This window comes from Macrobrachium rosenbergii, chromosome 8 (genome assembly GCF_040412425.1).
Source record: "Macrobrachium rosenbergii isolate ZJJX-2024 chromosome 8, ASM4041242v1, whole genome shotgun sequence".
NCBI classification, from domain to species: domain Eukaryota; kingdom Metazoa; phylum Arthropoda; class Malacostraca; order Decapoda; family Palaemonidae; genus Macrobrachium; species Macrobrachium rosenbergii.
In genome coordinates this window covers 32,697,346-32,711,004 of record NC_089748.1, presented here as the reverse complement: position 1 = coordinate 32,711,004, position 13,659 = coordinate 32,697,346, and the positions used below count along the sequence as shown (strand labels likewise).

General features: G+C 36.3%; 1 protein-coding gene across 1 annotated transcript in view; it reads right to left on the bottom strand.

The window, feature by feature from the left end:
- Positions 1-2,198: 2,198 nt before the first annotated feature.
- Positions 2,199-13,659, bottom strand: part of LOC136841103 (uncharacterized) — a 35,945-nt gene continuing 24,484 nt past the window's right edge. Inside the window, exon 2 of the mRNA XM_067108150.1 lies at positions 2,199-2,604. Within this exon, the coding sequence (XP_066964251.1) occupies positions 2,199-2,604 (406 nt within the window). The remainder of the gene's footprint in view (positions 2,605-13,659) is intronic.

Here is a 13,659-nt window from a genome sequence, read left to right as displayed (position 1 = left end):
CTCCAAGCAGAAGTGATTGCCAGCTCCTTGACCCCTGTGGATGGGCCCAGTCGCTCTCAAGAAGGCGAAGAAGAAGAAGAAGAAGAAGAAGACGAATGGTTATAGGAGAGCGAAGGAGAGGAAGTCAAATAAGAAGGAGAAGAAGAAAAAGAAGAAGGCAAAGAAGAAGGTAAAGCAGAAGAAGAAGAAAAGGAAGAAGAAGGCAAAGCAGAAGGAGGAGAAGGCAAAGAAGGCAAAGCAGGAGAAGAAGAAGAAGAAGGCAAAGCAGAAGAAGAAGAAGAAGAAGAAGAAGAAGAAGAAGAAGAAGAAGAACGCAAAGAAGAAGAAGCAGAAGCAGAATGCAAAGAAGAAGAAGAAGAAGCGGAGTCATAAGAAGAAGAAGAAGAAGAAGAAGAAGAAGAAGAAGAAGAAGAAGAAGAAGAAGAAGAAGCCACCTCGTGTTTATCAGATCCATAACATAGTTCGAGATATGTTGCCAGGTTGTCATTTAGTCCCGCGCCGCCGCCCGCGTGTGATTACTCCTGTAGCTATATCATATTGCCGGCCAGGCCGTCTTATTTACCGTCAGGTGGGCTCCCCGACGATAAAAACACTGCGAGGTGCAAGCGCCCGCCCCACAAAAAATACTCATAAACAACGCGTAATGGCGGGTTTGCCCCGCGCACACACACTTTCGCCCGAAGGGACTGACTTCGATGAAGACCCTTGGCTACACTTACAACCATTCTTTTTCAGCTCACTTTCGACTTCCTCATATTTCTCCTCCTCTCTCGCGTCTCTTCTCGTTCCCTCCCTCCCGCGTCACAGAGGCGCGTTACATTGGCGTGTCGGTTTGGCGCGTTACTTTGGCGCGCGTTACATGGCGCTTTGCTTGGGCGCGTTACTTTGGCGTGTTGCTTCGGCGTGTCGCTTTGGCGCGTTACTTTTTGCTCGCGCACGTCGACTATAACATAGGTTCGGGACGTCGTTTGTAAAGGTCTCGAATTCCTAGACCTTAAAACAAAGAGGAAGAAGAATGACGAGGATTTTTGAGGTCTCTACTTCCTAGAACCCAAAAGAAGAAGAAGGAGAAGACGAGAAACTAAGATTTTTTTTTTTAATCTCTCTACTTCCTACACCCCTACAAAAAAAAGAAGACGAATAATGGTAATAGTTTTAAAAAAGGATTTTGTGAGTCTTTCCAACAAAAATAAAACCAACAACAACCGTTGGGAGCCGAAAACAAAAGAAGGTCAGGAGGAATTAACACCACGGGCCGGGTGAGATAAGCTTCTAAATTACCGCTCCCAGGCTTGAAGTGTAACCGCCCGGGTTCTCTCTCGAAGCTGTTCCGTGTCTATACCGGAATGTCCGACGAAAAACCCATGCTGTTGTTGTTGCTGTTGTATTGTTGTTGTACTTCTTGGCATTTGTCTCTTCGGGAGGTAATTCTTGCTGGGTATTTGATACCCTTTTTGTTGTTAATTTTGGCAGATGTTTAAACCTCTATGAAATGCAGACATGTCACTTGTTGTGGTACATCCTGGCATTTATCTCTTCGGGAGGCCCCCCTCGCTGGGCTTTGATGCCCTAAAGTCGTTAGTTTTGGCAAATGTTTAAACCACTACGAAATGCCCAATGTCATCCACTTCCTCATTGTTGTTCTATATTTATTTACGTTTTACTTTTTCATTTCGACTTGGGAATTCACGTTGAGAGCTGGTACGTGTATCTTTCAGGTTTTGTCATCTTGTTGCTGAATGAAGTCTTGGCTATTACTGAAGCCTGGCTACTGGTTACTCTGTGTGTGTGTGTTTTTTTCTGTCTGTTTTCTTAATGGCAGTCTGTGACTGTGTCTGTTTTTTAAAGGCAGTCTGTGTCTGTCTCTGTGTGTTTTTTTAATTGCAGTCATTATCTGTCTGTCTGTCTGTTTCCTACATCGCATTTTGTGTCTGTCTGTTGTCTTAATGGCAGTCTGCATCTTTCTGTCTGTTTTCTTAATTGCAGTCTGTCTTTCTGTCCATTATCTTAATAGTAGTCTGTGTCCAGTCTGTCTATTTTTTTAATGGTAGTCTCTGTCTTTCTGTCTATTTTCTTAATGGCAGTTTGCATCTTTCTGTCTATTTTCCTAATGGCAGTCTGCGTCTTTCTGTCTATTTTCTTAATGGCAGTCTGCATCTTTCTGTCTATTTTCCCAATGGCAGTCTGCGTCTTTCTGTCTATTTTCTTAATGGCAGTCTGCGTCTGCTGTCTATTTTCTTAATGTCTATTTTCTTTTTCCCAATGGCAGTCTTTCTGTCTATTTTCTTAATGGCAGTCTGCGTCTTTCTGTCTATTTTCCCAATGGCAGTCTGCGTCTTTCTGTCTATTTTCTTAATGGCAGTCTGCGTCTTTCTGTCTATTTTCTCAATGGCAGTCTGCGTCTTTCTGTCTATTTTCTTAATGGCAGTCTGTGACACTCTGTCTATTTTCACAATGGCAGTCTGCGTCTTTCTATCTATTTTCTTAATGGCAGTCTGTGACACTCTGTCTATTTTCCCAATGGCAGTCTGCGTCTTTCTGTCTATTTTCTCAATGGCAGTCTGCGTCTTTCTGTTTGTATTCTTAATGGCAGTCTGCGTCCGTCTGTCAGTTTTTTCAGTGTCAGACTGCGCCTGCCTGCTAACCTATTTGTACAGTAAATCCCACAAGCCGACATCTCGTGCCTATTAAACCTGCCGTCACATTTCCCTGAGAGGTGCATGAAAAACAACATCAACAACAACTATATAACTTCGAGAACAACAAGCCTATAGAACCCCATTACCGCCCAAAGGAAGTCAAGTCAGTCATTAACGAGCATAAATACTTGAATCATTTCATCCCGTCAACTACAGGTAACCCTTTACCTGCCCGGGAGGTTGGGGGAGGTGAGTTGGGGGGGATTAAGATCAGTTCACAGCCACAAATTATGATGTACGGGCGGTCTCTCTCTCTCTCTCTCTCTCTCTCTCTCTCTTCTCTCTCTCTCTCTCCTCTCTCTCGTTCTCTGGAGTAAGTAAAGGGGGTGGGGGCGGTTAGTAAGAGGTCCCAAGCAGTACAAGCACGTCACACGAGAGGTTGATTCAAATGTTATTTTCTTTATTGGGGTGGGGTGGGGGGAATGAAAGCAATACTGAACTTCATGTTTTGAGATGAACTCCATATTTACCTTTCTTTGGTTTCAAGCTGGTTTAATTAGTGATTGATTGATTAATGTTATATTAATTAAACACACACCACACACACACACACACACACACACACACACATATATAATATATATATATATATATATATATACTATATACTATATATATATATGTTTATGAGATATATATATATATATATATATATATATATATAACTCCATATTTACCTTTCTTTGGTTTCAAAGCTGGTTTAATTAGTGATTGATTGATTTATATATATATATATATTGTAAATATATATACAGTATATATATGTAAATATGTTGAAATTTAAACATATATATACATATATATACATATGTATGTATATATGGATGTGTGCACCGAAATATAGCTGAAAGTGCAAACATTATAATACTGATTTTAGCTTTTACTGTCAAAACTTTTGAATGCTATGGATAAACGTTCAGTAAAAAAAAAAAGTTCTAAATTGTTTTAATTTTCTCCTTGAAATATTATGATCTGATTGGACAGCTTTCACGGCTGCTCCTTTCTCGAGGTGAAAGCACCTCAGCTTTCTTTCGTCAAGTTTTGCTTCTTAACAATAGATCATGACCCATTTAAAATCGCTGAGAGAGTAAGGAACTATTCAAACCTTGAACTTGTATATGTATATATACATATATACATATATATATATATATATATATATATATATATATATATATATATATATATATATATATATATATATATATATATATATATATATATATATATATATATATATATATATATGTATATATATACATATATGTGTGTGTGTTTAATACAGTAGATTCATAATAATCAGCATATACTGTCTATATGTGTCCTCATTTATACCATTACATATACATACTCGTTCACACATACATGCCTTCATGCATACATATATACATATTCATAGATGCATACTTTTCTACTTCACATCTTACCCAGAGAGAATGACGGTGAAAAATCGAATAAATATGCATAGAAAAAAAGTGCGACCCCTGTAATTATAGAAATTACATCTCGAAAACTGGAGGAAAAGTAAAGTAAGGCTTAAAAATGGTCTTGGCCAGCTGTGAATTACATCAGATTAAAACGAAGGCCAAGAGAATTTTTAATGATCATATTCCTTTCATTGTATGTTGTCGTTGATTACATCCGAAGTGAATTCGTAGCTTTTGTAGGTTACATCAAAAGCAAATTGGTAGATTTTGTAGTTTGCGTAACAAGTAAATTGATAGGTTTTGCAAATTACATCAAAACTAATCGATATATTTTCTAAATTGCATCAACAGTGAATTGACCGATTTTGTAGATTACATCAAAATTAAATTGATAGAGTTTGTGGATTTCATTAAAAGTAAACTGATACGATTTGTAGATTACATCAACAGTGAACTGATTGATTCTGTAGATTGCATTAAAAGTGAATTGATAGATTTCGTAGGTTACATCAACAGTAAATTGATAGGTTCTGTAGATCATTAAAAGTGAATTGATGGATTTCGTAAGTTACATCAACAGTGAATTGATAGATTCTGTAGATTACATTAAAAGTAAATTTATAGAATCTGTAGATTACATTGAAAGTAAATTGATAGATTCTGTAGATTGCATTAAAAGTAAATTGATAGATTTAGTAGGTTGCATCAACTGTAGATTGATAGGTTCTGTAGATTACATTAAAAGTGAATTGATAAATTCTGTAGATTACATTAAAGCTGAATTTATGGATTTCGTAGATTACATCAACAGTGAATTGACAGATTCTGAAGAGTACATTAAAAGTGAATTGATAGATTCTGTAGATTACATTAAAAGTAAATTGATAGATTCTGTGGATTACATTAAAAGTGAATTGATAAATTCTGTTGATTACATAAAAAGTGAAATGATAGATTTCGTAGGTTACATCAACAGTGAATTGATAGATTCTGTAGATCACATTAAAAGTAAATTGATAGATTTCATATATTACATCTAAAATAAATTGAGAGGTCTTGTAGATTACATCAAAAGTAAAATAATATATTTTGTTAATGACTCTACTGAAAGTCCCTTAGCTGCAATAAAATATCTATATTGCTATACTGAATTCTTCTTAAGTAAATTTAGCATCAACATGAACTTTTTCTTTTATTGCTTTATTTTTGACAGCCTAGGTACAGAGCCTGGTTCTCTCTCTCTCTCTCTCTCTCTCTCTCTCTCTCTCTCTCTCTCTCTCTCTCTCTCTCTCTCTCTTAAAACTAACGTAGTCTTCTATTGGAAATAGAAGTGATTTCAAAACAATTTTAAGACATTCGATCTGTTGGGCTCTCTCTCTCTCTCTCTCTCTCTCTCTCTCTCTCTCTCTCTCTCTCTCTCTCAATAAACTAAATGAAGTCTGCTCGTGGAAATAAGTGACAATACAAAAGGTATAACGAAAATAACAGTAAAATTATCAATATTAAATAGCACTATAACACCAAAATATAACATTTTTGATAACTACAACACCAAAAATGACATTTTTGGTAACACTATAACACCAAAAATGACATTTTTGGTAACACTATCACACCAAAAATAACATTTTGATAACACTAGAACAGCAAAAATAACATTTTTGATAACACTATCACACCAAAAATAACATTTTTATAACAACTATCACACAAAAAATAACATTTTGATGACACTATAACAGCAAAAATAACATTTTTAATAACACTACAACACCAAAAATAACATTTTTGACAACACTCTAACACCAAAAATAACATTTTTGACAGCACTCTAACACCAAAAATAACAGTTTTGATAACACGATAGCACGAAAAATAAAATGTTAAATAACAGTAGAACAGCAAAAATAACATTTCCGATAACACTATAATATGCAATAGCTAAGACCTCACCCCGTCGGCGCCTGCCACGTTTTTGTTATATATAAAAAATAAAAAATAGAATTAAAAAAACTATCCACCATGAGTCATGTTACCGAGGAATTTTTTTTTCTTTTTTTTAGATATTTTTGGGGTCAGGCAAGTAGCCGATGGACTAGAAACATTTTAATGTTGCAGAATTCTTTTCTTGCGAGAGAGAGAGAGAGAGAGAGAGAGAGAGAGAGAGAGAGAGAGAGAGAGAGAGAGAGAGAGAGAGAGAGAGAGAGAGAGAGAGAGAGAGAGAGAGAGAGAGAGAGTATTTAAACAGTAGTGAAAATGAGAAACTGGTATTATATATATATATATATATATATATATATATATATATATATATATATATATATATATATATATATATATTATATATTTAACTATATACATTCTGCTAGTCATTCTGTTTCTTATTAAATGCTGTGTCTCTCTCTGTCTCTCTGTCTCTGTTTCATTCTCTCTCTCTCTCTCTCTCTCTCTCTCTCTCTCTCTCTCAAGAAAGAATTCTGCAACAGGAATATATGAATATATATATATATATATATATATATATATATATATATATATATATATATATATATATATATATATATATATATATATATATATATGTGTGTGTGTGTGTGTGTGTGTGTGTGTATGTGTGTGTATGAAACCAAGAATAAAAGCGGACAGAAGAAAGAGGAAATGAGAAAACGCATCAAAATGACGTAGAAAATATTCCGGGAACACTTCATAAGATTTCTAAACCCTGTAATTATACCTCGATCTCGGCGCAGGTCCTGATTGCTAATGCTTGTGTGAAGCGCAAGAGAAAATGTCTCTTAAAACAATGATTTTAAGCCGTGTAATGGACTTGAGGTTAGGCCGGATGGAAGAGAAACAGTTGCCCGGACAATGGCAGAAAGGGTCACCAGTGTTATTATTATTATTATTTTTATTATTATTATTATTATTATTATTATTATTATTATTATTCAGAAGACGAACCCTATTCATATGGAACAAGCCCACCACAGGGGCCATTGACTTGAAAGTCAAGCTCCTAAAGGAATTATTATTATTATTATTATTATTATTATTATTATTATTATTATTATTATTATTATTATTATTATTCAGAAGGTGAACCCTATTCATATGGAACAAGCTCACCACAGGGGTCATTGACCCGAAATTCTAAAGCTTCCAAAGAACATGGTGGACATTTGAGAGAAATTATTATTATTATTATTATTATTATTATTATTATTATTATTATTATTATTATTATTACCGTAGAGAAGAAAAGGTCAGACCCACTTGCTTCTTTGTGTTTTTGTGAATACTCAGTGTTTTCCCTTTCTTTCTTTTGTTTTGGCTTATCCCCCATGCATACCTTTTATTTATTCATTACTTATTTTTTTAGCTTTATTTTTCATCTTATCATTATCTCTCAAGAATACCAGGTCCTCCTTTTTGACAACAAAAAGTGGAAGAATTTCCTCTCGTGCCAGTGAGATGACTTAGCCTTTTATTCTATGTTTTTTTTAACTTTTTCTTTTTTTAAAAGTTGAACGAACGAATGACCTACAGCGAACCCCGATGATGACGTCACTGGGAAATTTTCGAGAAAAATCAACAACAACTCGCATGACGTCACGAGCAGAGCATTCGAAGTCACTTCGCAATAGAGACAGCCGTAGTGCGTCGACTCTGACGTCACGGCATGAATTCAGAAGCGGAAGGAATCGAATTATCATTTGAAATCTTCTCATGGTCCGGAATTTTCTCGCGGGAAGCCAGAAAGACGATGATGCTTTCGTCTGTTCATCCAAATCAATATTTAGGACCAACTGGAATTGGAATCGGAATGTAAAATATAGGCTAAAGGCCGAGCGCTGGGCCGCGAAAGGGGGTTAGTGCTGTCAGTGAACGTTACGCGGTGCACTGTAGGCATTACTTAAGGTTCATTGCAGGTCCCTTCGGCCCCTAGCTGCAAACCCTTTTCACTCCTTTGACTGTACCTCCGTTCATATTCTCTTTCTTATATGTTTCTTTCCACCCCCTTCTATCAATTGTTCCATAGTGCAACTGCGAGGTTTCCTCCTGTTACACCTTTCGAACCTTTCTATTCTCATTTTTCCTCTCAGCCCTGAATGACCTCATAGGTCACAGTGATTGGCCTTTGTCCTAAATTCTATATTCCATGCCATTCCATTCCAAGCGCTGGGATCTAGTTTATGACTTATTATCAAGACCCTCCTTCATTTACTGAAGATGTTTCCTGCAAAGGTTCAGATCATTTTACGGGCAAATTTGATGTACAACTGGTACAATACATGAACACAATACCGGGGTCTAAGCGATGTCAGGCAGGGCAGCCGATCGGGACTACAAAGTCTACCCAAAAAGCCAAATCAAAGTCCTTCAAAAAGAAGGCATCACGGCGACCCCATTAAAAATGGGAAGAAGAAGAAGAAGAAGAAGAAGAAGAAGAGAAGAAGAAGAAGAAGAAGAAGAAAATATTTCGAATATTTATTATAGTTCAAACTGACTTCTTGAATTAGGTAGCCCCATCACTCTGTCCTCCGCAAACTTAGAGATTTCATTATGTGACGGACCTCTTTTAGAGAATGGAATGGAATGGAGTCTAAAATTTAGGCCAGAGGCCAAACACTGGGATCTATGATGATGAGGTTATTCAGAGCTGAAAGTAAAAAGGTCTGAAAGGTGTAACAGGAGGAGAAACTGAGAGGAATAAAAAGGTTTGAAGGGTGTAACAGGAGGGAACCCTTTTACAGTTGCAATATGGAACAATTGTTAGGAGAGGGTGGAGGAAAGTAAGATGGAAGAAAGAGAATACGAACGGAGGTACAGTCAAAGAATGAAACGGGTTGCAGCAAGGGGCCGAAGGGACGCCGCAAAGAACCTTATTAAGTAATATCTTCACACGGTGTACTGACGGCATTACCTCCTAAGGAGTTTAGGACCTGTTGTCGCTTGGCACTTGATAAGGTAACGGATGTTGGTCTATTTTTCATATAAAAAATCTTTTGATTCATCTTTTTCTATGGAGAAGGGAAAGATGCTTCTGCAATGTGCCAAAATAAAAGCTACTGCAGTTACTGGGATAAAAAGCGATTGACTATACCACGAATAAGTGAGAGAGAGAGTGAGAGAGAGAGAGAGAGAGAGAGAGAGAGAGAGAGAGAGAGAGAGAGAGAGAGAGAGAGAGAGAGAGGAGAGAGAGAGGGGAGAGAGAGAGATAGAAGAGAGAAGAGAGAGAGAGAGAGAGAGAGAGAGAGAAAGAGAGAGAGAGAGAGAAGGAGAGAGACAGAGAGAGAAGGCGGGAGAGAGAAAGAGAGAGAGAAAAGAGAGAGAAGGAGAGAGAGAGAAGGAGAGAGAGAGAGAGAGAGAGATAGAAAATAGAAGAGAGAGAGAGAGAGAGAGAAAAGAGAACAGAGAAGGAGAGAGAGAGAGAGAGAGAGAGAGAGAGAGAGAGAGAGAGAGAGAGAGAGAGAGAGAGAGAAAGTCATAGCCTGCAAGGAAAAAGATAATCCGAAATCTAATTCATTTTTCATCGCTACTTGAATACAATACAACTAACGTGACACCAAGGTAAACCAAATGTCGTAAAATTAAATATCTAAAACTCACAAAACCCACAGGCTTTTACGTGATCGCGTGACGCAACTCTTTGAATTCAATTTACGACAATCGCAGGATTCTGAAACATTCGTAAAATCATGCGGAGATTCCTAGATGCATCCTATACGCGCGTATCTCAGAAAACCAAGGATCCTGCGCCACGTTCCTTGCTTGCAAATCCTACGAAAGTCATTGGCCAAATCGTGGACCTTCGGTCCATCCTAAGGCAATAAGGATAATTCTATTATTATTATTATTATTATTATTATTATTATTATTATTATTATTATTATTATTATTTGGTCTATCTCATTCATTCTATTCGACCGGGTGGTATTTATAGTGTGGGGTTCAGGGTGGCATCCTGTCTCCTTAGGAGTTCATCACTTTTCTCACTATTATTATTATTATTATTATTATTATTATTATTATTATTATTATTATTATTATTATTATTATTATTTTGCAATCTGCTGAGATTTTGGTAGTACCCAAATGACACGGAAGGCTCAAAGGGTTAAGCCCTGTCTTGGTTAATATTTGGATAATCTCTCTCTCTCTCTCTCTCTCTCTCTCTCTCTCTCTCTCTCTCTCTCTCCTCCACAAAAACAAAATATGCAAACATCACAAGCGAAATCAACTTTTGAAAACCACACACCAACAGCCTTGCTGTAATGGGATCTCGCACTGAAACAGAGGGAGTGGCTTTTCGAAGTTCTGAGCCAGGTGTTTTACTTCAGGGGGAGCCTCCCACGTCGTTTGTTGATTTTATCCAGTTCTCCTGATTTTCCTTGACGGACTCACACCGGAGACAGATAGGGATCAAGAGCTTGTTATCGTATCGGGAACTCGAGACCGTCCATCTTTACAGTATTATACGAGCTGGCCTCTCGTCTCGATGTTCTCTGCTGAAGATGTTATCGTCGAAAGATTAGCTGATGCACTCTTGCTTCTTTTCTATAATAATCAACCAGCACTTATAATTAGGAATGGAATGGAATATATTCACATAATTCCTGAGATTTGTAATGTCTTCCTGGCGAGGATATTATTATTATTATTATTATTATTATTATTATTATTATTATCATTATTATTAAGATGAACCTTATTCTATGGAACCAGCCCACCACAGGGGCCAATGACTGGAAACTGAAGCTTTCAAAGAATATCAAGTGTTCATTGGAAATGAGTAACAGAAGGTAATAGGAAATACAGAAAGAGATCAGCTATTAGAAAAGAAAAATAAGTTAACCTATTAATCAATAAGTAGACAAAAATGCAAAAGAGAGAAAATAGGCTGTATTAGATAATTTACAGTAATATTAAAGAATTAAGACGTAAACTTAATATGGTGCATCAAGCGATGGCTGATATTTATTATTTTTTAAGTTGAATTTTTTTTAATCTCTGCCAAAGTAGAGCAAATATGTAGTCTTGTGCAAGCTGTAAATCAATGATAATATAAAGGCACATAAAAATTACTGTAATTCTCTTTGTAAAATATTTACTTTCAACGAAATAAGATTTTTCCTCTGCACTTTACTTAGTTTGGAGAAAAATAAATCATCTCAAAGTTACTCTCTCTCTCCCAGTTTGGAGATCAAGGAATATTTCCCAAGTTATTCTCTCTCAGTTTGGAGACAAAGAAATCACCCCCAAGTTACTCTTTCTTAGATTAGAGACAGAGAAATCATCCCCAAGTTACTCTCCCTTAGATTGGATACAAATAAATCATCCTTAAGTTACTCTTTCTTAGTTTGGAGACAAAGAAATCGTCCCTCAGTTACTCTCTTAGATTGGAGACAAAGAAATCTTCCCTAAGTTACTCTCTTTAGTCTGGAAACAAAAAAAAATAATAATAATAATTTCCAAGTTACTCTCTCTTAGTTTGGAGAAAATAACTTTGATTACACATTCCCCCAAGTCTTCCCTTACTTAGAGACAAAGAAGAGAAATCATATCCAAGTTACTCTCTCTTAGTTTGGAGACCAATAAATCATCCCCAAATTACTCTCTCTTAGACTGGAGATAGAAATCCCCCCCAAGTTACTCTCTCTGAGTTTGGAGAGAAATAAATCATCTCCGAGTTACTCTCTCTCTTAGCTTGGAGACAAATAAATCACCCCTAAGTAACTCTCCCTTAGTTTGAAGACAAAGAAATCATCACTAAGTTACTCTCCTTTAATTTGGAGACAAAGAAATCACTCCTAAGTTACTCTCCCTTAGTTTGAAGACAAAGAAATCATCCCTAAGTTGCTCTGTCTTAGTTTGGAGACAAATAAATTAATCCCAAGTTACTCCCTCTTTGTTTAGAGACAAAGAAATCATCCCTAAGTTACTCTCTCTTCGTTTGGAGACAAATAAATCATTCCTAAATGACTCTGCTTTAGTTTGAAGACAAAGAAATCATCCCTAAGTTACTCTCTCTTCGTTTGGAGAAAAATAAATCACCCCTCAATGACTCTGCCTTAGTTTGAAGACAAAGAAATCATTCCTAAGTTACTCTGCCTTAGTTTGAAGACAAAGAAATCATCCCTAAGTTACTCTCCCTTAGTTTGAAGACAAAGAAATCATCCCTAAGTTACTCTCCCTTAGTTAAAAAAAAAAGAAATCATCCCTAAGTTACTCTCCCTTAGTTTGAAAAAAAATAAATCATCCCTAAGTTACTCTTTCTTAGTCAGGGGACAAATAAATCATTCCTATATGACTCACCCTTAGTTTGAAGACAAATAAATCATCTCCTAGTTACTCTTTCTTAGTTTGGAAACAAATAAATCACTCCTAAGTGACTCTCCCTTAGTTTGAAGAGAAAGAAATCATCCCTATTATACTCTTTTTTAGTTTGGAGACAAATAAATCACTCCTAAATGATTCTCCCTTAGTTTGAAGACAAAGAAATCATCCCTAGGTTGCTCTCTCTTAGTTCGGAGACAAATTAATCCCAAGTTACTCCCTCTTTGTTGGGAGACGAATAAAGCATCCCCAATTTACTCTCTCCGTGGTGGTATGACATTCTTACCTGTCATTATAATTCTGATTATCTTGATGTATCCGTCAAAATCGTCATTTTATCAACAGGATGGCGTTGTTCACCATGAGGATGGTATGAACGTGATGAAGAGTCCTCATGCCTCATAATCCTTCCTAGGAAGTTTCAGTGAAGTTCATGTCGCCTCATAATTTTTCATTTGTATGTTGCAGGAGTATATTACTGACTTGTTAAGATGCTGAGTTAGAGCCGGCGTGAATTTTGTTTATCTCCATAACTGCTGAGAGAATCTTTTACTTGTTCTCTACGAGTACCGTACAGATACTGAGTATTTGCTCAATATTCTCATGCGCCACGGCCGTACCATATCGTGCCTTACTCAAAGTGATTTGTTTCTCTAATAAACTCTGGCTTGACAACACAGTTCTGTAATTGGGCATTCTGTACTCTACCTTGTTTCTACTATACTGTACGTGCATACATCTCGTAACACTGTAACGCACATACACGACAAGTACCGTGATGTACAACGCTTAGTCTTTTGTACATCTCTTTATCAAGACCGCACTGTTTAAAAATACGACGATGTTTGGGTATGGTAATATGCTTTAGATGTTATTGTTTGGTCGGAGACCCAAATAATTTATTTTTACGTGAAGATTTGCATATGCATATATCTAGCAAAGTCACTGCCTACTTAGGGTGCATGTTGCACGAAGCAAGATAACAGTGAAAGAATACTTTCTAGGGTAAATACCCTAGAAAATGTTTTGTCATTTAGTTAATTATTTCAGATAGTTATAGTTATATGGGATTATATCCTTTCTTCGGTTTGGTTACCCAAGCTACATTAGAGTGAATTCGACCGTCTTAAAAAAGAAAAAATCTGAACTTTGATAATGTCACTAGAGCTAAAAAGAGGATAAATATTGAGATGTTA